The sequence below is a fragment of the Pithys albifrons genome, chromosome Z (assembly GCF_047495875.1).
Source record: "Pithys albifrons albifrons isolate INPA30051 chromosome Z, PitAlb_v1, whole genome shotgun sequence".
Lineage (NCBI taxonomy): Eukaryota > Metazoa > Chordata > Aves > Passeriformes > Thamnophilidae > Pithys > Pithys albifrons.
The window spans coordinates 49,009,139-49,036,832 of record NC_092497.1 but is presented as its reverse complement, the minus strand read 5'-3'; the positions used below and the strand labels follow the sequence as shown (position 1 = coordinate 49,036,832).

At 41.0% G+C, this 27,694-nt stretch overlaps 1 protein-coding gene across 3 annotated transcripts in view; it reads right to left on the bottom strand.

The window, feature by feature from the left end:
- NRG1 (neuregulin 1) overlaps positions 1 to 27,694 on the bottom strand; it is a 483,648-nt gene that overhangs the window by 443,723 nt on the left and 12,231 nt on the right. Inside the window, exon 1 of one of the 3 annotated variants that reach the window (XM_071580241.1) lies at positions 21,233 to 21,296. The exons of the other annotated variants lie outside the window; for them this stretch is intronic. Within the exon in view, the coding sequence (XP_071436342.1) occupies positions 21,233 to 21,293 (61 nt within the window). The 5' untranslated portion in view covers positions 21,294 to 21,296. Of the gene's footprint in view, positions 1 to 21,232; positions 21,297 to 27,694 lie in introns of those variants that run through there. 3 annotated transcript variants of the gene reach the window in all.

The following is a 27,694-nucleotide window of genomic DNA, read 5'->3' as shown; positions in this document are numbered from 1 at the left end:
CAATGATGTACCCACCCCTTGAAACTGCCACCAAACTCTTCTAAAGCTTGGCTTAAAACCCCAGTGATTGCTGTATCCCTTATTCCAACCACATTTCATTCCAGTTGTTGTGAGAAGACTTTCAGGAAGAGGCAGATTCAAAGATCAGCACTCATCATATAAGCTTGGTCCCAACAACAGTGACCCAACTCTGCCAACAGAGGAGGTCTAGGGATGGAGAAGTTCAGGCAGCAGGTCTCTTCCATGTATGCACAGAGCCCACTAGAGACACTCCACTCCTCAGGAGTATCCGCAAGCCACTGTCAGAGCACAATATACTGCGGCTCTTACCAAAGACAAAGCAAAACACTGGAAGACTAACCCTGAAACAAAACACTATGATCTGCCTTTCCTTTTGACTGAGTACAAATGGAGATACAGGAGTACAGAAAGAAAATGCAGTGCTCTGGCACTCCTACTTTTGGCCAAGCTTCTGAGCAGCAAGAGAGAAATAAGCAAAAAGTTAATGGTTGCAACTGAAGGAACTAACCCAACGTTGCAACTCTCAAGATCCTTTAGGCCTTTTGTTTCCATGCCCATGCAAGAATGTAATAATGGCCACAGCAGTCTGGACTCAGGGCTGACTTATGTCCTCCTCTGCCTCCAAAAGCATATGCTGTGAACATTCAGCATCTCCAGAGGACAGAGCAGAGCATCAGAGGCCCAGCCCATCTGTGCCTCTGGCTCTGAGGATTCCTGGGTGCTATCTCAGATACACAGAGATGAACATATGTCCCTTTTCCCTGTCTGTCTGAGGAGTGACTAAGTTTAGCATGAAATGAGGAAATATCACACTTCTTACAGAGATGAGTGACAAAAGGATCCAACCCTTTAATTGCACTAGATGAGCTTTAAGACAACGTCTTGGTAATAAATGTTAAAAGTATTGTCAAGGCATGGTGCCTGTGGACCAGGACTCAGAGAAAACAGGGCACAGGAAAAGTGGTGACTTATAAAAGGCTGTCAGAATGCCTCTGGTCTGACATGCTTCTCCATCAGCTTAAAGTAGAGTTTGAACTTGCTCTGAAATCAGGTGAGATACCTCCCTTGAAACCGATGGCATGGGATAACACCCACACTCCATGTGCACAGGAATTTCCAAAGCAAGGAAAACCTAGAGACAATGGGGCTGATCTCTTTTGTTCAGTCTGCAGGAGCAATACAATATAAATTAAATTAGCACACATAATTGGACTTACCTGGCCTTGAATGAGTTTAGATGTCAAGGCATCAGCTTTACAGGAATTTACTTCTGAACTTAAATGCTGCCTTGACCTTTTATGAGTTCATCACAGTTAACTGATTTTACTATTGCATACTGAAGCACCCTTTTCTTCTCTCCTCTTCCACTCCTCTCCTGACCATCTCTTCTGCTAAACAGCGTCTCTGGTGAAGAAGATGGTACTTAACTTTAAATTCACATGCCAACAATACAGCAGTATCTGACAGCAAGAGAACAATAAGCAACTGACATGCAAAGAATTATTGATTTAATAAATACAGCTTCAAATGAGATAAATATACAAATATTAAATTAATTTTATAGAGAGAAAGCATACAGACAGAAGTCCAATTTATACTCAAAGGTTAAAGTAAAGACAACGGCTGAACGGATCTAAGTACTTACACTTGAACTCAGAGCTGTTCAACCCCTACGTTAATTATAGCCATGACAAAATAAGGTTAGGCACAGCTGGAGAAAGTATGTTCTAGTCACTGAGAGATTACCTACCAATAAAAAACAGTAAAAGAAACCCTGCCAAGATACAATGCTTATTTCAATTTTTCATGGGCATGTTGTATTTTCCTTCTGTGCAGCTACTCCCTCTATACTTTCTGTTTATGAGACAAGGGCATTGTACCCTGAGATTAAATGGTAAACATATTTACTTCAAACACTGTTGTTACTCTGCCATCACATTTTTCATTTGTTCCCATGATCTGAAGCATGTTATTTCATTCTCAATAAACAGTGTAAAAGAATGGAAAGTAAAGTTGGGACAACATTTCTTTTTTCAAAATACACTTGTATTTGTCACTTGAAACTCAGGAAGTGTATACTGTTCTCTTTGAAAGAAAAAAAAAGAGAAGGTGAGTAGTATGAAGATCATATTCCAGAGAAAATACTGATTGGAGAAATCTTCTAAATATGTATAAACTAAGAACATCTCTATAAATGTTTGAAGGTACTCTGCATGTCTCCATATTAAAAATTATCTTCATTCCCATTAAAAAAAATTTAAAAAATTGCTCTCGGTTGGAATAAAAGAACCTTAAAAACATTCTACAGGTTTAAAAAAAAAATCATTGACTTCTAAAATTTCCAGCTTATGGGACTTACTTCAAGACCTTTCTGGATGTATTTTTCTGTCCATCTGTCATAAGAGAGAGAGGAGAGGCTTAACAGTTGCAGAAGGTAATGTGCCAGTAAAACATGTCAAATAAAACTCCAGGATTTGGGACATAAATACTTGTATAAACCTTTCCTGCTACTGTAGCTCTGGTGGTGGATCTTTTTCTGAAACAGTATTTATTCATGATGATCTCCATCTGCTCAGGGCAACAGCATATTCAAAGATGAGTCATTAATCAAATTACTGTTTCATATATGTATACTGAACACCTACAGGCCAAATTCCACAGAGGTAGCAAACTCATCACTTGTTTTAATTCAGTATAACACAACTGCATAAAGAACTGCCGTGTAGGAATATCTTATTGTGAAAAACAAGTTTTAAAGAATTGGTGACAAGTGGGTATGCATGAAATTGAAATTAATTGTTTGGGGGTTTTTTAGTATTTAGAACTAGATACTGGATTATCTGCAACACAGCACTTCCACCTTTCCAAAAAAAGTGTATTCAGTACTTCACCAAAGCTACACAGAGTCCTCTCAACACTGAACTGAAGGAAATATGCTCTCTATTCATAGAATCATAAAATCATAGCATCATCAGTTAGTTTGAATTGGAAGAGACCCTTAAAGTTCTTCTAGTCCAACCCTTCCTGCAATAAGTAGGGTCATCTTCAACTAGATCAAGTTCCTCAAAGCCCTTTCCAACCGGACCTTGAATTATTCCAGTCACCGGACATCTAAAAACTCTCTAGGCAACCTGCTCCAATATTTCACTACCCTAAGAGTAAAAAATATCTTCCTTAGATCCAATCTGAATCTACACTCTTTTAGGTTAAAACCATTAACCCTTGTCCTATTGCTACAGGCCCTATATCTTTCCTAGAAACCCCCTTTAGCATACTGGAACACCAAAACAAGGTCTCCCTGGAGCTTTCTCTTGTTATCTTGTCTCTATTCCTCCTCTTGATTCTCAGAGATAGCTATTTTTCAGAAAGAAAATGCCTGATTGGTTAATGTTGCCTCCAAGCATCTTGGGACCTTTGAGATGTCTTTTAACTCACCTAATAAGTCATATGCTAAGAATGACAATGAGTTCTCTGCCATGGACCTGCAAATGGGACTTTGGCCCAGCCTGTGCACACGCAGGAGGGCAAAGGAAGGAAGAACAGAAACAGAGGGTCATGCACAGAAGCAGCTGTCAAGGACAGGAAGGGGAAGAGCTGTTACTGTGCAAAGCATGATCCTTCTTCAGAGCTCCTTCTGCAGCACAGCTCACTAGAAGGTGCCTATTAGGAGACGGTCAAAGAAGGCTGAACCAGATGACATGGCAGCAGGCTCCAGTGCTGCACCCAGGAAGACCCTGATCCCAGAGGTCATGCAGAAGACACACACTCCATAGAGGGAGCACATCTCCAGACCCTTTCCAGCTCAAAAGACTGCACACCAGCTAGAACTTATGTCAAGGGCTATGTCTGCACTCCCAAACCAGGAGAGGGCCAACAAAATTAATACATGAGCAGTATAGTGCAGATGCCCTGAAGTGCCCATGAATGTGCAGCACACAAAATGAATGCAAGAGCATGTTGCTAACTCCAACATTTAGAGTCCTTGTTCATCTGCAGAAATGTTCCATAGCAGGAAAAGATGGGTTGAAGGAGTTAATACTTTTTTTTTTGTTAGTAAAGAAGGCTGATGCTGTCAGCCTTCTCCAGACAAAAAAAAAAAAAACAAAAAACAAACCATCTTAGATGTGTTCTATGCAAAGCAGCCTTGACTGAAATGCTGTGACCAACAGCAAGAAAATGGCACTGCACAAGGACGCTGATGAACTCATGCTCAGTTCTGGACAAAAATCACAAGTTAGACTGAAATTAAATTGAAAACATATACAGTGAAGAAATACAGCAATGCCTGACTGATCAGAAAAGACTGAAGGATCAGAGTTTAGCTTAGCAAAGCAAATGCCAGAGAGGATATGTTCTCTGTCTGTAGGGACAAATTATCAGGGGAGGAACACAATTATTTGGGCAAAAGGAGAGTGTTGGCGCAAGAAGTGGTTCAAGTTGATTTTGAATATATTTAAGATGGCATTTAGAAGTTTTTCCAACCACATGTCTGAAGCTTATTTAATAGATGAAAGGAGGACAAAATCCAAAGGAACTTTTATGCTTAGATTCAAGAAAGATCTTGAAGTATCAAAGTTGCTTGATACTCTTGACCAAGAGACCAAGACAAGAAGGGTGAATAGCATTTCTGTCAGGTTTCTTGTCTGTGTAAACCATTATTCATCAGTGAGACTATACAGTTTTTCAAGGTTCGTGCTTATTTATGGTTACTTAATGCATGAAAATGTTCAAAAGCAATAAGCAGAAGCCAGTGTGATAGATGCAGTTGTTTGGGTACAGACTTGAGCACCTGAATGATCAGACACACACATTTTTTATCCTCTCTGTAAATAACAGAAATACAAAGAAAATAACTTTCTCACCTAGATAGTCTACATTCATTCTTTATACATATATATTTGAGTCAGAAAGGGAACAGTGAAAAAGGACATTCTACAAATGTTCTGTATTTCATTTTTAACAGTTATCCATCCACAAGGCTGGTTGTGATTTTTAGTTTTTAGGTAGTACACTTCAGTAACTCCGTTTAGCAGTACACCATCCAAATTATTGATGACAACCAACATGGGTTCACTAAAGGTAAATCATGTCTGATGAATTTGGTGGCCTTCTATGAGGAGGTTACTGCAGTAGTGGATGAGGAAAGAGCAACAGATGCCATCATTCTGAACTTGTGCAATGAATTTGATGTTGTCCCACCTAACATTCTTGTCTCTAAACTGGAGAGATGTGGATTTAATAGATGGACAGCTTGGTGGGTAAGGCCACAACACCAGTCATGTCCTGAGCTGCATCAAAAGCAGCATGGCCATCCAGTCAAGGGAGGCTATTCTTGTAGTTTACTCTCATAAGAGCCCACCTGGAGTGCTGCACCCACCTCTAGGGCCCCCAGCACAAGAAAGATGCTGTTCTGTTGGAATGAGTCCAGAAGAGAGACCTGAAGCTGAGAAGAGGGCTGGAGCACCTTCCCTATAAGACAAACTGAGAGAGTTGGGGCTGTTCAGCTTTGAGAAGAGAAGGCTGAAGGGAGACCTTGCAGCAGCCTTTCAGTACACAAAGGGGGCAACAAGAGATCTGAAGAAGGACTTTGTATAAGGTCATGTAGTGATAGATCAAGAGGGAATGGCCTTAAGGTGAAGGAGGGTAGATTTAGTTTAGATACTAGAACAAAATTCTTTACTATGAGGGTGGTAAGGCACTGGCACAAGTTGCCCAGAGAAGCTGTGGATGCCCTGTCCTAGTTCAGCAGGTGGGACCAGTTAACACTGTGTGGGGGATGATCAAAGCTGTGTATTCTACCCCCTCTGTTCATTCCCCAAGGACAATGGACCATTAGCAGCAGCTGCCCAGGGAGCCATTACCACCTTCACACCCAGCGGGGGGAGGGGGGGCGTGGCTGCTAATGGGCCATCAATGGTTCAACAATACCCCCTGTCTCCCAGAGTTAATCACCCATTGTGTGAATCCCCAGCCTGGGGGAGGGACTGGGTGCTCCCTGAGGGTACATGAGTGGTGGGTAAGAAGACCTCGAGAACCTCTCATCAGATCCAGAGGAGCAGCAGGACCTCGACAGGAGGAGACCACCACTCTTGACCAGACTACGACTGCCACTCTCGTCCAGACTATGACCGCCACTCTTGACCAGACTACAGCCATCACCCGCAACAACAGGTTTTTTACTTCCTTTTGCTTTGGACTTGGAGGAACCACGCGGGTCTCAGCACAAGGGCAAACAAACCCGTTTGGGTTTGTGCCCCAGGACACTGGGTTATACTGCTGGGTTTTGTGAGTTGAAAGCAATTTCCCTTTGTGTCAGTGTATTTATTGTAATATTATTATTACATTTTCTTCTCCGGGGACACCCCCTTGTTGCGGGGGAGAAGCTTGCATGCCCTCATGAGGTTGAGAGCTATGCTGGAGGTGGTTTGTGCTGCCGGTAGGGTCTCCCATGCCAGACAGGTCTCAGCTGAAGGGTCAGACAAAGTGTGTCCACGGGCAGGATCGGCTCGCTAGCCGTCTGGCAACCATCCTAGGAGAAGGACAACTCCAACCCCAAACCCGGGCAGATGGAGCTCACTTAGCCCTGTAAGGCCATCCATCTAAGAGAAGGATACTCTAACCAAACCTACATCCTGAGGTATTTGCTGTCACTGTCCAAGCTCACTAGGCCATGGCAGATGAACCTTAGGAGTAAAGGGTGGGGCCAGTTCTGCGCACGCTGTGCCTCACCTAAAAAATCCATTGCGCAGGCTTGAAGGGTTCACCCACATTGCAAAGCCCTGTAGCAACAGGTGAGGGTAGAAAACGGCAGGTGATGGAAGCAGCTGGAAGCCGCAGACCCAACCCTGCATGCAGGCGGTTCAGGATATGGGTCATTAGAGACTTGACCCCGGAGAAGACAGTCTCTTGCGGCAGCATCCTGAATGACCAAGCAGCCTTTCCTAGGGACAGCACTGCTTGCTCCACACGGAAAGGGGCCTAGCAAAGGTGGCCTAAACAAAGCTCATCTCCACACCTGGTTGGATAACCGTGGCCAATCGGCATCTTCCATGCGGTCAAACAAAAACAAAGATTTCAAAGGCATACGCCTGCCTGCAGAGGTGTGCTCAAACTAACACTTGCATGTTGGAACATCAGAACCATGCTTGATACTGGGGATAGTGGATGTCCTGAGCGTCATTCTGCTCTAATTGCCCACGAACTGTCACGGCTCAACATTGACATTGCTGCTGTCAGTGAAGTTCGTCTTCATGAGGAAGGCAGCCTTAAAGAACATGGTGCTGGCTAATCCCGTATCGGCCTTTTTAGCCACCAGCACACTTGCAGCAAGCGTGGGTAGTGCCCTTCTCAAATCTTCATTCGCGAAGCCCAGCCATGATGATTATTAAATTTTAGCCTCTGACTTATAATCTCTCTCGTGGTGACTTCATTTCCCCTGCTGGTTCACCTTTAAACAAGCACATGCCCCATGCCTGGAAGTGTTACATGGAGCTCTGAGTAATCTGGTCTAATGAAAGTTGTCCCTGCCCATGGCAGGTGCCTTGGAACTAGATGATCTTTAAGGTCCCTTCCAACCCATGCTATTCTACAGTTCTGTGATTCTATGATCTACTTGGTTACAATTGTGGGTATGCTCTAGAACTCAGTAAAAATAACAATTTCAATAGGCAGGTAAGTATGCTGAAGTCCTAATGAAATTAGTGTAGAAATACTTAAGCTTGTGATCATATGAAAAAAACCCCCACAATGCTTGGAACTCTTGCAAGTGGTAGTGGAATCTAGAACTCAGTAAAAATAACAATTTCAATAGGCAGGTAAGTATGCTGAAGTCCTAATGAAATTAGTGTAGAAATACTTAAGCTTGTGATCATATGAAAAAAAAACCACAATGCTTGGAACTCTTGCAAATGGTAGTGGAAGACAAGATCACATAATCAGCTGTGAGCTGGAGAAATGTGTCTTAAAATTTGCACTTTAAGGACAGCAAGTACTGAAAAGAACCTCCAGTCACTACTATTTACACAGCACTAGACAGAAATGTCTGGCAGTTTTCTTACTCTCAAGTAAGTTTGCAGTGAGATAGGTGAGTTGCAAGTATCAAACAGTGTATTGCAACAAAACCTTTTCTGACTGGCAGAAGATCTCAGTATTTGCTCAGAAATAGCTCTCCCATACATTCTTACAAGTTTCAGTCCTCCACTATACACTGAATAAGTGATCTAACTACAAAGCATGTCAGAACCAGTACCACTCTCAAAAACAGTAAATGTTATCATAGAATCATAGAATCAGTTGGGTTGGAAGAGACCTCTGAGATCATCAAGCCCAACCCTTGATCCAACCCCACTTTGACTACTAATCATGGCACTGAGTGCCACATCTAGTCTCATCTTAAAAACCTCCAGGGATGGTGACTTCACCACCTCCCTGGGCAGGCCATTCCAATGCCTGACCACTCTCTCTGTAAAGAATTTCTTTCTGATATCCAACCTAAACCTCCCCTGGCAGAGCTTAAGCCCATTCCTTCTTGTTCTACTATTGATTGCCTAAGAGACTGGCCCCCACCTGGCTACAACATCCTTTCAGGTAGTTCTAGGCAGTGATGAGGTCTTGCCTGAGCTTCCTTGTCTCCAGGCTAGATAGCCCCAGCTCCCTCAGCCTTTTCTCACAGCACTTGTGCTCAAGTCCTCTCACCAGCCTCATTGCTTTTCTCTAGACCTGTTCCAGCACCTCAACATCTTTCCTGAACTGAGGGGCCCAGAACTGAACACAATACTCAAGGTGTGGCCTCACCAGCGCTGAGTACAGGGGAAGGATCACTTCCCTTGTCCTGCTGGCCATACTATTCTTGATGCAGACAAGGATGCCATTGGCCTTCTTGGCCACTTGGGCACACTGTTGGCTCATATTCAGCCTCCAATCAATCAAAATCCCCAGGTCTCTTTCCACTTAGCTGCTCTCCAGCCACTCTGTTCCCAGCCTTCAGTGCTGCATGGGCTTGTTGTGGCCGAAGTACAGGATGCAGCACTTGGCCTTGTTAAATCTCATCCTGTTGGAATCAGCCCATTTCTCCAGCCTATCAAGGTCCCTCTGCAGAGCCGTCTTTCCTTCCAACAGGTTGACATTCCATCCCACTTGTCTCCAATGTTTCATCTGTTATGTTCCACTCTGGATGATTCATGTATGACTGCACTTCAAGACCACAATTCCTTGGAAATTTCCTTGCAAAAGGGAAGAGGCAGTCTGCAGTATGTACCTGACAACTGCTGTTCCCCACAAAATGAACAGCAAGGACAGAGGAACATGAGGAAGGACACCTATTTTCAAATCTGACTGATGCAGAGGAGAGTATCAGGTGAACTAGGTGCAGGGAACACATCCTGCAAGACTGAAACTCTTTCCTCTCTGTGTGCCAAAACCCATTCATACTAGCACAGCAATGGAACAGCTCAGATCTACTGCATGCACTGAAAACTCTCCTAGGGAAACATGAGCTCCCTCTCATCTCACATGAATCATGGTTGCAGAAGACACCATGCACCAAAAGCTTGAAGACATCTGTCACCTACATAGCAGGCTGGTCAGAAGTGATTGACACAAGTATTGTTTATTGTCCTTACATAAGCCAGAAACATACTAAGTCCCAAAATCCAGAACAAGCACAGATAAAAGCATTGCACATGTAGGTCTCATTGGACGTTTACTTTGGGTTGAGTTTTTGAATGGCCTTACTGAGACATTGATCTAAAATATTGTGTTCCTGATTATGCTTGTCAATTAATCCTAAATTTGGGGGTTTGTTGATTTTTCTTTCACTGGTGACTGAGCTCTTGGAGAGACTGTAGAAGTTTCCTTGGAAAGATTAGACTCAGACAGGTGGGAGTGGATATGGAAAACATGGATCGAAAACAAAACTAGGATTTTCACTCTGTCTTCTTTCCTATGAACAAAAAAAACTAAACCAAGAGAAGAACCTCCAAACTGGAAAAAAGTAAATAAGCCAAAGGAAACCCACCCCTACTAAACAAACAAAGCCCAAATAAAAACACTACAAACTGTAATGTGTACGTTTTGAACAGGGTTTTTTTTATTATTTTCAGAAAACAAAACCTGAAACAACATTAAAAAGTATAAATGAAAAATAGAAAGGAAATTCTGGAGACTAAAGCATAGCACATTTCTAAAATGTCAGCCCTAACCCATTTGTACTACAAAACTACACTCAGGAACTGGTTTAGAGCTTTATTTTTCTGACAATGAAGATGTCTGCCATAAACAGTCTCATATATATGGTTTTGGGAGGTTTAGGTTTGATATCAGAAAGAAATTCTTTAGAGAGAGAGTGGCTGTGTTTTCTCTGGGTGTGAGATATTTGCAAAATGTCCAGAGTTCCCTGTTAGCTCAATGCACTTAGCCTAAGGACTGCAAATTATTCCAGTATGTTAATAAACTGTCCTCTCAACAGCATTCAAGTGAAAATTTTTAAAAGTTTTCAGTGAAGATTATTAAGAAGACCTGATAGCCCTTTCATGTGACCCACCATTTATCTGAAAATTAAAAACTGACTCTTAAAGTAAAAAAAAAAAGACAAAAGCCTGAAATGAAGTTAAGTACATTTGAAAGGCTACAGAAATCCCTGACATAGCCCTCATGGCTGTCCTCCTGCCTCACTGTTGACACTCATCCCTCTTCTGTGTTTTGCCTCTGCTTGGACTTGTTCCAGCAGGCTTTCCCATTTTCTCAGCATAACCTCAGTCTTCGCCGTTCCCCAAGGCCAAGTAGCTGGCATTTTATCCTTCTTTAATCTGCAGATTTGTATTACCTAATCCTCACCTCCTCATGCTTGAGAAAAAATCATGCCAAAATCAAAGGCACTAGCTTTGGCACCGAGTCCTAATTCTGCCTCTGCCTGCACCTGGGAAACGCTGCACCAGCATGCCCAGCACTGGATCCAGTCTGGGGACCAAGTGCAGGAACAAGTGACAATTTTCACTAAAAATCTGTAAGATGGGCTCAGACCTGTGCTGAACATATTTGACAATGCTTCAAAAGAAAATTCCACTACTTAGACCAGGGAGTCCAGATCAAACGTAGGACATGCACATCACAACATTCCCTTCTATGCTTTTGTCTGCCAATGACGGCATGCACAGATCAGGGCAGCCTGAAGATCTCTGTGCTGTTTTTAACAGACCTTCAGCTGGAATCAGTGTGCCCTTTTCTGAATAAATGAAGGCATGGAAAAGAACATGTTTTGCTTTAGTATCACCCAGATTATGCTTGTATGCAGGCAAGAATTTGATCTTCTTCAAAGCTATAGCAGCAAAGCTGCCTAGAAATTGAAATGCACCTACTGTGTTCTCTAACACACATCCAGAGAGGACTGTTCTGGTTATGTCAGTCAGACTGAAAACTAGTTTTGCACCCACAAGGCAATCTTCTGTGATGGGATGAGATCAGTATACAATCAGGACGCAAGAGCAGTTCTAGCATATAGTCCAATTGTGTAATTCATACCCACTCTCTAAATTTCTTATCTCATGGACAGAGTTCAGTAAAGGGCACCTTCACTCTAAAAAGAGCTGGAAGAAGAAAAGGAAGTGAAAGAGTCCCTTTTCACAGCTGATGACACAAAAATTAGTGTTTCTCAGCCAGTCACCATAGAAATAGATATTATGAAGTGTACCTTCAGCAACTTTGCAATTACCAAGCTGAGTGTTACATTTACATGCCTGAGGGAATGGATGGCATACAGAGGAAGGGACCTGGACAAGTTCCAGAGATGGTGACTGAGAACCTCATGATGTTCAACAAGACGAACTTCAAGGTCCTGCACCTGGATTGGGGTATCAATACAAGCTGGAGGATATAAAAATGGAGAGCAGCCCTGCTGAGAAGGACTTGGGGGTGCTGGTGGATGAGAGCCTGAACATGTGCACTTGCAGCCTGGAAAGCCAACTTTATCACAGGCTGCATCAAAAGAAGCACAGCCAGCTTCTGCTGCTTTGATCTGGTGAGACCCCACCTGGAGTGCTGTGTCCACGGCTGGGATTTCCAGCACAGGAAATTTGTGGACCTATTGCAGCAGGTCCAGAAGAGGACCACAAAACTGACCAGTGGAATGGAGTATCTCTCCTATGAAGAAAGGCTGAGAGAGCTGGCATCCTTTTTGTGGATAGAAGGCTCCATGGAGACCTTAGCGTATCCTTCTGGTACCTAATAGGTGCTTATAAGACGGGTTCAGACTTTTTAGTAAGGCCTATAGTGATAGGACAAAGGGGTATTTTTTTCATCCAAAAAGAGGGTAAATTCAGATTAGATATAAGGAAGATTTTATTTACAATAAGAGTAGCTAGAAAGTGGCCCAGAAGAAAAGGACTTTGGGGTGTGGGTCGACAGCACCTAAACATGACCCAGCAGTGTGCCGAGGTGGCCAAGAAAGGCATCCTGGTCTGTATCAGCAATAGTGTGGCTAACAGGACATGGGTAGGGATTGTTCCCCTGTACTTGGTACTGGTGAGGTCACACCTTGAGTCCTATGTTCACTTCTGTTGCCTTCACTGCAAGAAGGACATTGAGGTGCTGGAGCATGTCCAGAGACAGGTAATGGAGCTGGTGAAAGGTCTACCAGCAAGGTGGGGATTGGCCTCTTCTCCCAGGCAACTAGTAACAGAATGAGGTGCCAACCTCAGGGATCAGGACCACGGATCAGCAGATGGATGGATCAGGGGAGATACAGGTTCAAGAAAGCATTTCTTCATGGAAAAGGTTGTCAATCTTTGGAACAGACTGTCCAGGAAGGTGGTGAAGTCAACATCCCTGAAGGTGTTCCAGAAATAACTGGACATGGCACTTACTGCTGTGGTCAAGTTGACAAGCTGGTGATAAGCAGAAGTTGACTTTAGACACCTTTTCTAACCTAAATAATTCTGTGATTCTGTAAACACTGAAACAGGTTGCCCAGAGAGGTGGTGGATGTCCCATTCTGGGAAACATTCAAGGTCAGGTTGGTCTGGGCTTTGAGGAACCTGATCTAGTTGAAGATGTTGCTGTTCAATGCAGGGTAGGATTGGACTAAATGACCTTTAAAAGTCCCTTTTTATCCAAACCATTCTATGATTCTATGGTCACAAACAAGTATAAATTTGGAAAAGGAAAATACTAACTGCCATCTTGAAACAGGTAGGTTGTTGGTGTTATTTATGGATGAGGCAACACAGGTGGTATTGACACATGACTGGCTCTAGTATAAGAAGGATCCCTGTAACAGGAGTGCTATGTAAAGAAGCTTAGAAGTCTACATTTCTACATTCCCATTACACTAGTATTCACCTTACAGTAAACTTTCTGCTTACTCAGAGGGATCAGAAACACAGCTAAATAGGTAGGTGGGACAGAAGCCATCTGCAGTATACCCAAAATAGCTTCCAGCATTACTTCTCAGAACAAATTCTGTCCAAGTATCATCATTCTCCTCCTTTCATGGGCAGTTCCACCTGAGGTCTATGACAGTAAAGGTGGCACAGACCAATGTCTTGCTTACAGTACACACCCCGCACAAATACGTTCCTGACAAGCATGCCACACAGAGTTATAGAGGCTGTAAGTACCATCTTTATAAAACACAGAAGTGGAAGAATTAATCAATAAAAAGACTTTGTCAATAAACATCAGCAATAAAGGTCAGCAAAGAGAGGACAAATCCCATAGCACAGAGGTCTGCTCTTTACCACCATGCATGAGAACTACATTTCTGCCCTTAGCCATCAAATCAAACAGGAGATTATATCACATAATTAAAATATTATTAGTACTCATAAAACAAATTATTTTTTATTCGAGACAGTGTTTGACCTGAGTATCACTAAGTAATAAATTTTCCATTTTCATCATGAAGCTCTATTTCCTTTTATTTGATCTATATTTACAGCATTAACATTTTCTCCACTTCAGTGTTCTGTATTTTGATGTTGGGTACAGAGGGTTTGCACAGTTTTCAAAATTCCTAGTTTATACTATTAGTATCCTCAGAAGGGTATCACTTAGCCAGGCAGGCACCTGAAGTGACTTTGATATTTGTGCATCCAATCAGATACTGCTCATTATCAGAATTAAATGATCATACTTTTAAGCACCTTCTCTTGTAGGTGGTATCTTGTTTACCATTTTTGCTCTTAATCTAAGGCTAAATAACTGTGTATCAGCTTGATTTTTGTGACAGGTGTCAAATGGCATGGCACTTTAGAAAGGGGTGGATCTGTACTCTGTATATGATTAAGTTACATTTTCTTTCATGTCCGTCTTGAAACTATAAGGCATTAATGAGTTTTATTTTAAATTTCAACAGCATGACGAGAAACTACCTTCAACCAGATACCCAAGCCACTTTCTCCAGAAGGCTGGTCAAGGCCAGCCTCATCAATATATTTAAGGAATGAGGCAATTCATAGGATGTGTTATACTTTCTAAGGTAAGCTGCTGTCATGCCTTTAAGGCCACCCAGATTTTCTCAGATGCCTTTGGATTAAAAGCGGTCAAAGGTGGTGGGACTTCTCTAATTCATTAAATGTGACACACAACATGATCTCCAAAACACACTATTTGCTTGAGAGGCAACTGGCCTTTTTTATTAGCTTTGTCACTAACCAGGCTTTTATTTTTAAGCAGACTACCCCAATCTTGATTTCTCGAGGGTCTTCCTCAACCAGAAGCTGTTTAATATTAGCAGTTGTGACTGTAGCAGTATTGCAGGCCAGATAGAAGAAACAGACAGAGCTGAGAAAATAGGAAGCTATTCCTGGCACTAATCAGGTTACCCAGAAAAAACTCGTGAGGAACACTAAACTATTTCCTTTAATTCTTCTCAATTATACAACTACTACCAAGTCTGAGACACACATACAGATCAGATGCTTTCAAAAATGCACTGGAATTATTTTCTCCATTTTGTTTTATAAAACCTATATTTCTGGTTGGGAGAGCCAGCCGGAGGATTCAGGTCAGCATTTTCTACCTGAAGTATAAATTATTTCTGCAGGCTTCACTTGATTTGCAACTGTTCCACACTACAACACAGCACCAACTAGTTTTTGTTTTTCAAAATGCTTGTTTTGGGCTCAAGTATCCCCTTTTGCTGTTTCATCAATGGGAATACAGAGGAAGTGCTGGAACTGAACTGGAATACTACTTTTCTAAAAATTATGCAGGAAAAAAATATCATCTGAATTATGCAGAATACCTCTGGATCAAGGGAACAGGACACGGGTGTAAGGATCATAGATTGCTTATTTTGCATGTATATGCATGTATGCCACTGAGGTTGCCCATCATCCTCTTACGTTGAAAGAACATGAAGCCTGAGTCAAGCACTCAGAGGCAGAGTAACAAAAGAATAAAATATGCCTATTAGCTTTAGTTCACATGTGTGAGCAGCCCTCAGTCCCAGTGAAGTAGCTTTGTTTTCAAGAAAGCAAAAAATTCAGAATATTTCAAAAGGAAACCAGGAGACCTTTTCAATCTATATATCATTACGGAAAAACTAGTTTGCATTCTTTGTTTTCTATTTATGATAGAACTGCTTTCCATAATCCTTAAATAGATACTCAAATGTTTCACAGGTTCTGGAAAGGCTGTAATTCATATTCAGCCATGCAAAGGTATAACAGGCTGAGATTCAGAATGCTCGAGCAGGTACTGAAATACTGAGAAATCAGTCCCTCTATAAATGCTGCATGGCAACCATATCAGTAAAGCAGTCACGGCAAGAAGTATAAGGCTTGTGGAAAAGTTTGACAGTTCCAATAAATGATGATAAGCTGTTGCTTTCAAAGGTAAGTATTCCCTGTGCTTTCTTCTTTAAGAAGTTTGGCTGGAATGCTGCTTTTGAGAGGTAGTATAGAAAATAAAACATTGATATTCCTTAAAGAGAGATTGATAATTAATTCAGCTAGCTTTTTGCCAGCTTTATCATTAATCAGGTTCTGATTTGTAAGAAGCAATATGTACCTCCCAGGCAGAATTTATGTAAGTGACTTCCTGAGCTCCAAAACATGGGAGGATATTATAATTAATATGTAGCTCTTTAGGAATGAATGCAGTCAGAAGTTAAGGACCTTGCACAAAATTCAGAAGACATGATAGTATCTAGTCCTCTCTTTATGAATAGTTAAATAAGTTTAACCTAATTTCCAGCCGCTTTCCCTCACTACTTGAACCACAAATTCTGCACTGGTAAACACTGTGTATCTTTAAAGATGGAATCTAAAGAGAACGAAATCTTGTTTAAGGGATGCAGAGGCAGTATGGTGAACATGGATGAAAACTGAATAAAAATAGTGTGATCAGTGGGATGTTCTATGTCACCTACTTTTGAAATTCTAGATTTTGCCCAGGAACTGTTTCATCATCTTGTAACAGAAAACAAACATAACTGAGGCATCAAAATCATAGATTCATGGAATGGTTTGGGTTGGAAGGGACCCTGAAGATTATCTAGTTCCAATTGTTCTACCATGGTAGGGACATCTTCCACCAGACCAGGTGGTACAAAGACCTGTCCAGCTGGCCTTGAACACTTCAAGGAATGGAATATCCACAGCTTTTCTGGGCAACCTGTGCCAGTGCCTCACCACTCTCACAGTAAAGAATTTCTATGGAATATCTAATCTAAATCTACCCTACTTCAACTGAAGGTTGGTCCCCCTTGATCTATTACTACATGACCTTATAAAAAGTCCCTCTCCAGATCTGTTATTGGCCCATGGAGGTACTGAAAGGCTCCTATAAAATCTCACTGGAACCTTCTCCAGGAAGAGCACCCCCAACTCTCTCAGCCTTCCAACATAGCAGGGGTACACCAGCTCTCTTCTCAGTTTTGTGGCCTCCTCTGGACTTGCTCCAACAGGTCCATGTCTTTCTTATGCTGATAACCCCAGAGCTGGATGCACCACTCCAAGTGGCGTCTCATGAGAGCAGAGTAGACAAGAATCATCTCCCTTGACCTGACGGCCATACTGCTTTAGATGCAGCCCAGGACATGACTGGCCTTGTGGGTTCCAAGCACACATTGCCATGTCTTGTCCAACCTCTCATCCACAAGGGCTCCCAAGTCCTTCTCCTCACAACTAGTCTTGATCCAGTATCTGCCCAGCTTGTGCTTGGGATCACACTGACCCAGCCACAGGACTCTTGGCCTTGTTGAACTTCATGAGCTTTGCACAAGCCCAGGTCTCCAGCCTGTTGAGGTCCCATTGGAAGGCATCCGTTCCTTCCAGCATGCTGACTGCACCACTGCACTTCATATTGTTGGCAACCTTGCCAAGAGTGCACTCGATACCATCATCCATGCCACTAAAAAAGATGTTAAATAGCACTGGTCCCAATATGAACTTGCATTATTTAGGACAAGTAAACACACCACTGCATTATTTTCTAATGGCATTTCAGGAGGACATCACACTAAGAGAGAAATTATAGAAAACAGCTCAATTTTAGAAGGTTAAGTAGGAATTGAATGAAAAAAAAATACACTTATCCTTACCTTTTTTTACTTTGCCATAGCATCACAGAGTTATGACTGAGAGCTGTGGAGATGGAAAAATTGGTGTTATCTTGTATAGCTCACAACACAGGGCCTAGCATTACCACATTCTTCTGAAGGATTTTTTTTCTTCAGTGTGTGTTCAGGTCCCTCTACATAGGAAATGGCCCCTGAGCATGAAACGTCAGCTATCACTTCTAAGTCAGTTCATTCCTTACATTTCTGCAAGGCATTGCCAGTAGATCAGGAACAGCTGCAAGACAATTTCAGGAGCATCGCTGTCTCTCCTAGATGACAGAGAGGACAATTCTGAGGCTACACAAACTTACTTCCTAATACTCTCTGAGAGGGAGAGATACTTCTTTTCATGTTAACCTTCAACAAACACAGAAGACATTCCAGCAAGGCTGCCAAGTAGTATGACTGGGAAAGCACACAGCATTTGTGAGGAAGCAGTATGTACTCACGGAGCTTTGGTCAGTGCCCAGGTAGGATGTATAAAAACAGGGATTGTCCTTGCAGGGTGCTAGCTGCCTCACTCATCTAATCACTTGCTGCCAATGGCATATGTAAGCCCTCATTGTCTGTGTCTTTATACAAAATATGTGGCATAAATAAATGTGGAGCTGTACCTCTCTCACTCCCTTTCCTTTTAACAAATTTCTGCCTTTGCCTAGCTAAGCCAACCAATTTTGGACAACAAGTTTTTTGGTGTAATAGGCTGTTGCTATAACAAATCTTGTCTTTCAGCAAGGCAATAATCTCTGCTGCTGCTGCCACCAGTACTGAAAAGAGGAGATTTTATGGCCACTTTGTAATTATAACATGCTCCCCTCTTGATTTCCTCTATGTTCTTCAGCAGCATAATAATAGAGAAAAATAGACGTTTTTACTGACACACCGAAGGCATCCTTTTCCAGAGTTCTGATTCACAAAGAAGAGATTTTTGTGTTTGTAGCAATATCAGAAATATGCTCTTGTAGGCATCTTTACATTCCCACAGTAGAGTCAAAAATATCCTGGCATGCAATCAATCCTCTAAAAAACAGCCAGTCCAGCTGAACTTTGAAGATTTATGCATAAGAGAATGTTTCTCAGGACAGTGAAGTAGTGTTTTGTTTTTTTCCCAAGGAAAAAAAAAGTCTCTGGTTGATTAAAAAATAAAGAATTTAGATCATTTACTTATGCAATTACATTGTATTCTATTTTCCCAGGCAGATCTAAAAAAAAAAAAAAAAAATCATCTTATTACTATTCTCTAAGAAACCTGTTTAATTTTTTTTTCTAGTGCCTTCTGAAAGGAACTACTGCAGTCAGAGCTAGCCTTCGACCTGATCTGAGCCTCTTCATTTTCTAAAATGCTTAGAATGTAGAGGCAAATTATGGACTGGGCTCACTATTTGAAAAAATAACTGGTTCTTCTGCTATTAGTATTTGACAAAAATTAAAGCCAGCTGGTATTGCATCGAAATGTTCATGTTCAGTGGTGTTTTGAGTCCTCATATAAACCTGATATTAACTTGACTTTCATGTTAGTAGAAAAATCAGTTTAGTTTCAAATACTCTTGCAGTCCAGGTCAAGTGTAACTGGCCATGCCATGCATAAGAAATTTCACCTTTTTTTTTGTGATAGAAAGTGGCCAGGTGGGAAGCAGAGACAGAATAGACACATACTAATGGGTCATTATGTTCTTATTATTCACTAATTCAAGGACTGTATCTTTAAATTAATAATCATGAGGAAATTGCTTTTGGCAACCTCTATGAACAGCAGGTCTGTGTCAGTCTGCAAAGGAGGCGTACATATGCCCTTGTCACTTTTACAGTCCCCTGACATGATAACCCTGAATCCTGGAAAACAACTCACAGGTTGTCTGGACATGGTCCTGGGCAATCAGTTCTAGGTGGTCTTCGTTAAGCAGAGGTATTGGACCACATGACTTTCAGACGTGCCTTCCAACTTCAGCCATTCTGTGATTCTGTGTGTCTGGCTGTGCTAGTACAGTGTCTTGGGTTGAGCTGGCAAAAAAGCCAACTGCTCAACACAGAGGGTTAGGGCCTCTTTTCCCCCCGCTGAGAAAAGGGAGAAAGGAAAAAAACTGGCAACAGCTTTAAACTAACTCTATATATTTATACAGAAATGAGAAAATTAAAGGAAACTACAATATAACACGCAGACAAGTTAGATATAACGACAATTTTTTACTGCTTACCGAAAACAGATTCTATTACTCTAGGTTCATAAGCACCCCAAAAGACACCTAGCAAGAAACAGAAAGTATAACAACAAAATGTTTCTACTTCCCTGAACTCAAAATGTAAATAGCAGCAGCAGCAGCAAGGCCCAAGACAGCAGGTGCATGTCTTCCCTCTACTTCATCCATGATAGAACTGAGTGAACACTTCGTACTCCTGAATTCATATCTCAGGTTTGCATCTTCTGGTATGAAATATTTCTTTGGTTGCTTGAGTCAGGTGATACATATCTCTTAATCTACATAGATTCTCTGAGCTTGCTAATTTGAGGCCTGGCTAAAACTACTACACACAGTGATACAGTTCACAAACTGAGAATGTCTTCTGTTTGACTAGCATGACCTTGGGCTGCTCTGCACATCTCAGTGGAGAAAGTCCTTTTATTTGCCATCGTAAGCCACTTCCAGCTGCAAATAGAGCATCCCCATAAATAGATTTCTTTAAAGCATTTGCTTGACACAGAACAACCAATCAACTATTATGAAAGAAGGTGAAGAAAAATCAAGATTAAGCAAAGCTAAGGATATAATTACTCTTTTTCAGGGTGTCTTCTTATCTTGTTTCCCAACTGCTGTCAAGAAAAGAACAAGTGAGGGATGACTAGAGGGAATAAGTGTTCTTGCCAGTGAATGCTAAAGTAGCAATGCCTAGGCTGCGCAACAGCAGGAATTTCCTATACATATGGCTGTTTCCTATCACTCATCTTATTGGAAGACAAGATACCTTACTTTTTTCCCCTTTCTAAAGAACTTGACCCTGATGCAAGCAAAGATAAAATATTTTTTTAAAAAATCTGCTTCCCACAATCTCATAGGGTGAGACCCACTCTCCTTAGAGAAGGTTCATTATGTATAACCTAGAGCAAGAGGGTTCTTGGGTATCTATGCCTGTGTGCTTCACACTCTGTAGGAAACCAAATATAACCCTGTCTTTGGAGTTACTTGTTGGAGTTTCTAGGAAGAACCTTCACCAGTCCTCAGAGACACAGTTATACCAGCCCCAGTTGCTTGCATCCAGGTGGAACCATGACTATGAATCTGTTAGTTTTCCCTTCTTCTTCAAAACTCACAAAGCACAGAGAGGGATTGCTAGGAATAAGAGATAAACTAGTCTAGAAAGAGTCAGATCAAAGTCCCATCCTGTCTCAGTCATCTGTGACTCTGTCTAGGTGCTGTTTCAGGTACAATTTGATTTGTATCCCTGATAAAAACTTGAGGCACTTCTTGGCCTTCTATGAGGAGGCAAAAGGGAATGCCAAACTATTCCCAGGCATACCCACTGAGCTTTTCATTTAGTCACCTCTTTCCCTAGCTGAAGCTGCAGAAGCAAGTTGAGCACTTCTTTTACATATCCTTTGTATATATTACTCAGTTCCCCAGTGTTTTTCTAGCAGAAACCACCAAATAGCAATAATACCCTTTGTTTTCTTTGCTTGAGACTTCACTTCAACAGCCTTGATGCTCAGCATCCAGTCCATCAGTGTCACCTCCACTCAGTCATCTGAAGCCTTGAGAAGCAGCAGGCTACAATTAAAGATGGGAACCAGTTAGGACAGCAATCAGTCAGGAGTGAACTTTGGTGCATCCAGAAAAACACCTGGAAAATGACACTTCATCAATTGTAGAAAAGTTTTTGATCCAGCTTTGATCTTATGGCAGGAACAGTGGGTAGATGTGTAGCACTTCCATTAGTATTCAAAGAGGTCTGGGAGGGAAAATATAATTCAAGACAGCAGTCATCTACCTCTCATGTGATTATTTGGAGTAAAACAAGGCTCCTTTCCCTTTATGCTCCTACCAAACATGGGAAACAACAGTCTTTGTTAGCACAGGCCTGCTTGTATGTTCTTTTGGAGTTTGGAAGCAGCAGGCAGGCATTATCTCCATGCTTTGCTTATTGTCGGTTTAAAATCTCTGTCAGCTGAAGAATTCTGTAACAGAAAGATGCTGAGACTACAGGACGTAGTCACAAAAACAGCCCTAGCAGGTGAGGAACCTGTGAATTTATCTGATGTGTATTCCAGTTTGGTCACAACCTCTCAAATTCAGTGTAGGAAGCACTCTGAAAGACTTACAGACTGAAGGGGTTCACATTAATCAAAGCCCTTTTTGTCTTTAGCAATTAACTGAAATAGAGCTACCCCAAAAACTGCTTGCTCCCCTTTTGGGGTAACCTTCCCTGAATACTGAAATTATTTGTTTTATTGCTGCTAATACTTACAGACAGGGAATTTGAGAGTCTTGTGAATATTTCATAGAAACAGATGCAGAGTACAAATAAGTTCACATAGATATAGATAACTTTGCAGATTGATCAAAAGTTATTTTCAGCAAGAGTTTAATATCTGATATTCATAAGGGGCTGGGAGGTGAGGCCTTCACTATGCTGTGAGTGTGACACATCAGACCCAGATTTTCACACTGAAAATGCTAATATGTATAGCCATTGTGGGATGGAAGCTATCCTTATGAGCCAGGCTAATGAGAAAGAATATTTGTCTACTATGTGAAATAGTAGAAAGTAGATGAAGGCAAAGCAGTGAAATCAGTGTCTTGCACGAAATATTTACAGCTATAATGTCAGTGCTACTTAGTGAACACATAATACTTGAAATTCAGAGGGTCTCAATTTCTTTCAGTTAGCAGCTAAAGTCATTACTGCAAGTCAGAGGAATATGAACAAAAGAAAATAAAAGGATAAACTCAGTTAATGACTTAGTGTCTGTGAATTATCTATTTGGCTCAAAAATAGAGAGTTTTTGCTGCACAAGATGAAATTTCAAAGGCATTCCACAAAAGCTGCTTACTAATTCCCCAGTGAAGATGGAGCTTGTAGTGAGAGGGTAAAAAGCAAAGCTGGAGTAGACTGCTTAAGACACTTCAGGTGAAATGCTGAGTTAAGCAAATTTTGCCATTGACTTCACAGATACTGCTTCCCTTCCACCTCAACAGTGATCATAGCTGTCTAATAAATAACTGCTGTTCAGATATTATAGGCAAACATGTCAAATTTTATACATGCTTTTACAAGGCCAAACTTGACATCTTCACACAGTTGCCTGTGCATATGTACCCTCTGTGTGGTGCTAATGCTATCTGCAAAACATACTTGTGTGTTCAAGTCCGATTCTGCAGAGCACTGTGATATGACTCAAAAGAGAATTTAAATCTGTGCTACATTTGTGCATCCAAGTTGCCAACACAAATCAGGTATTTAAGTGCTTAGTTAGATCACAGCAAAGAGACTATTGCCTTATAAAATAAGCTCAGACTGACCATACATTTTAACTGGAAGAACAACACATTTGTGGTAGCTTTGAAACAAGTGGAGTAAAGCTTTGAAATATCTTAGGACAGGTAAACATAATGGAGTTTGGCTTGGAATTTTTTTAAAGAAAACAGGAATCCTTCCAACAGACACTTCAGAGGATGTGCCAGAAATGGCACAGTAATGATAAGATACATGGTAAGGTTAAAAAAAATAAAATTTAACCATGCTATTCAGCCTTCTCTTTTCAAAGATTAGTCTCACATCCTAGTCTTTCAGATTATAGTAGATATCATCCAATCAGTATAAAAAGGATTAAGGTCGACATTGTTGTTACTATTCTAATTATTGCAATTATTATTCTAAATAATAAAGCATTCCTCACAACCACAGACCATAAGAAAGATGAGGCATTGTGTTGCTGAATCACCTTAGTAGGAACCCAAATTTTTCTGCGTGCTTTAAACATAAAATATCCAGAAGCTAAAACAGCCTATTGAAAGCTATCATATGGAGTTTTATTGCTTAGGGATGGATGGATGGATGGATGGATGGATGGATGGATGGATGGATGGATGGATGGATGGATAGATGGATGGATGGAACCCATGGTTGGGCTCTGCTTCCATAGCATTGTTTATGTGAGGAAGACTTTAGCCAACTTACCAAAGTACCTTAAGTCTTTATGCTTAATATTTTCTTTAAATCCTTTAGACCTAAGATGATTGACCAGAGTATTTAGAGTGAGATAGGATTGTGTTTTGCAGATGTTTATTCCTTTTAACTGTACACCAGCACAGCCTTTGTCAGCAGAAAGAGTGCCCCAGTCTTAAAAGTATCATCCTTCCCTTCTACTTCTCTTTTCATAGTCTCTTAAACAAGGAATCAGTTTTGATGTTACCCTGTCTTACTGTAAGTGCTACACTTTTTAGTCTGATTGCTTTAATGCATCAGGTCTTATGTTTATGGGATTACACTAGAAGTCCGGTTTCTTTTTTAATTAGAATATCTTTCAAACACAGCCTGAGGAAGTTCAAAAGTAGAAGACAGTAACAAACAAATATTTTTATAGTGAGTCAGAAAGTTCATTTATTTTCTTGAGAACTACAACAAAATCCCTGAACATCTGGAATTGAGATGTATGCCAAACAGAAAATTTGCATTTGCCCAAGGAAGTTTATGACTAGTGTCTTTAACATGAAACCTAGCACAAAGTGTGTCAGTGTGGTGGGTTTACTGGCCATCATCACATGTGTCAGCCACAGCAGGAAACATGTCTTCAAGCAAGATAGCAAAAGTCCTCACTTTTTCATGTAGTTCTTCCTGAAAATAGAGCTAAATTGGGCTCTCTTTTATGATTCTTGTGTGTGCTCAGAATTTAGGCAGATGCGCAGATTTTGATGCAGTGATTTAGAATTTTACCATCATTATACATTCATCTTCTTTTCTGCAAGAATTAGCAAAAATTATCTCCCAGTCCTAGCATGCTACTGTTCAAGACTAGTGACACAGAGCTATTTGTTCAGGTGTCCGCGAAATTCTTTCCCTGTACAGCATCTTAACTATATAACATAGTTGTCCAAAGGTTAGTCAAGTATTTTACAGTAATGAAACTCTGATGTGATAAACTCTTCCATACTCTGAAGATCAGCATTATTCACAGTTTGCTTTACTGCTGTTAAGAGCAGTAGTGAAAGAGCAGTTAATTACTCCTGAGTTCACAATTAAACTTCTTTGATCCTATATCAATCAACAGTATCATGCTATCAAAAGTGCTGTTAACTGTAACTGTAATCACTTGTCTTCTATATGAAGACATTTCTCATTTTTAGGAACACCTTATAACATGCAACTGGTTAAAAACAAAATCATTTCCTACTTATTGTGTCCTTCACAGCTTTTCTGCAAAACAGGGAGATTTCCTGTGGGAGAATACCCTGGACAATTTCTATTGTCCCTAATGTTGAATTAAAAGTGCATCACAAATATGTCTTCCCTATTGTATTTTCCCTTAGTCATTCCCTCTCCAGGTTCCTTCTTCCCATCATCCCCTAGGGTTCCTTTCCTGCTACTCTCTCCCATTGGTTTAAGTTCTGTATCCCCATTGGTCTTTATCCCTGTTCCCTGATTGGTTGCTATCCCCATTCTATAATTGGTTGTTATGATGTTCCACCCCTACCCCCCAATGGTCCAATTTTCAATCCTTCCCCCGACCAAAGGGAAGCTTGGCTCCGCCCATTGGTCCAGAACCTTCCCTGCCTGAGCCCATAAAAGCGGGCCTCTCCAATCAAGTTTGCTTCTTCTGTTGCCACCAAGCTGAGCCTGGTGTCTGGACTGCTCTTCGGGGTGCGGCGAGGGATTGGTGCGAAGGGAGACTTCCTGGGCTTTGCGGGGCTAGAGATGAATCACTTGAGGCTGATGCTCTAGAGCTGCTTAATCACTCAGAACTGAGCCCCTCAGAGCTGCATCCTTCACCAATATTTATCCACTGTTAATTTGCTTGACAGAAATGTGTCTTTCATTAACTAAGTGTCTCTGATCTATACCTTCAACACCAAGCTATGGATTATAATCTGAATGCAACTGCTCCAAATTGAACAAAAAAATGTTAACAAATGCCTACATGGATGTAGCAAATGTTGAGGACAAGATTTAGCTATTGCTGTTCATTATATTCTGCTGCATTGTAACACAATTTCAAATTAGAGGAAATGTAAAAAATTAAACAAGATAGAACACTAGATCATATTAATAGACCATATTAAGACAGTTACAGAAGGGAAATTACATAAACTAACAATGCATTAATCATCCATAGTCATTTGCAACAGAAAAATCAAGTTGCCATGGAAGATGCTGATGATGTTTAAAGGGAAGTGAGAGTCTCATAGTGTGGGTGTATCTCTGTTAGAGGTCTTGGTGGTCAAAAGACATATCATGGATGAGGCAGGCCTGCTCTAGCAGCTGTTATTTACAAACCAGCCTTTTGCTATCAGTGCTATTAAGGCCTATATAGCACAAAATGTTTCTTGGGCAGACAAGATTAAAGAATGCAGTTTTACAGCACTGAAACAATATCAGGAGGATAACATTCACAGGAAAAGAAAAATGCAAATGACTTCTCAGTATTGATGCTAAAGGCTTTTTTTCAAGACTGCAACAGTGGTGCTGACCATTAACAAACCAATGCAAAGCAATAGAAATTGCAGAAAATCTCTTTTCCATGTCTGTTTCCTTCATTATTCTTCCATTCAGTAGGATGTTTTTGACTCATTACTGGATAGCCTTTGTTCCTTTAATTGTGGGATTCCAACATGACAGGTTTTTTCATCTAAATATCAGGAGTGTTCCTTGTTTTTTCTTTTTACCACAGACCCTTACACTTCTATTTTTTGGTGGAAACATAAGCCATTTTGATTTAAAAGTCCTTGCCAAAAGTAGTTAGACCCTTTTATCTACTCTAAGGATTAGCCACATGGAGTTAGCACCAATCTGATACTGCCAAAGGTGGTCATCCTTGGATATTGCAGCAAGTTCCACTAAGAAAATCAAGTCACTCAGCAAAGAGAACTGTCAGTATTAGTAGTTCAGTTTCTTCTCCTCAATGACAAGCAACACTGTTCCCCAGGTGTCCCCAGCACAACAGAACAGAGGAACTGGCTAAGGTGTAGCAAGAAAGAGAGCTGCGGAGGTGAGAGAGGAGCTGCAGGGAACAGCTAGCCAACACTGTTGTAAATCAAGAATCCATTTCTCTATCACAAGGACACATTGATTGCTAGACCCTCTGTTTCTTGCAATTACAGATGGGTGTTCCTTCTTGTGACTTCAGCTACCTGGCAGCACCATGACATTTTGTTCAACATGATGTTAGATGTCATCCTTGAAGCTGAGAGCCAGCAGTGCAGCCAGAGGCTAGTTCAGAATTTTTTTCTGCCACAAAGATTTATGTCAATATATGTTATTTACCATTATAGCCAAGCACTTCAGAAATAGAAATGAAAGCAATACTGTTATTTTTCTTATTCTAAATGATAGTCACTGACTTGTTGAGGATAATAGGGGGCATCTTCAGTACAGTGAACTGCAATGGCAGCCAATTTTTTGACTCTTTGAGCTGGGATACACTGCTGCTCAGTGGATTTTCTTTTTTTCCCAAACACTTCATGTTTTGAAAATTAACATTCTATTTCAAGTATTTGATAGGCAGCTTTTATCATAACTTAATTGCTTAAGTTCTCCGAAGTGTTTGAGCACTTGAATTTCCTGATATGCATTTAGGAAAAAAAATCTGACTCTTAAAGTACTTTTTCCTTATGAGTCAAGCCAAAGTACCACTCTCCTTGAAAGTTCAAGAGAAAAGACCAAATAAATTTCAAGGTCGAACTTGCAGCTGGTGAAATGTTTTTGCAGAAGCAAGAACAAAAAACCATAGTAACAACTTCTCTTATTTCTACTCTGGTATCCACACCAACATCATCACCTCCCAAATCCTCCATAATTCTTTGCATTTCAGAATGAATGGCAAAAAAGAATGACAGCAACACCAGAAGGATGGCAGAAGACAAATACCGCTAGCCTCTTCAGCTGTGGACAAGGCAAGAGAAGACAATC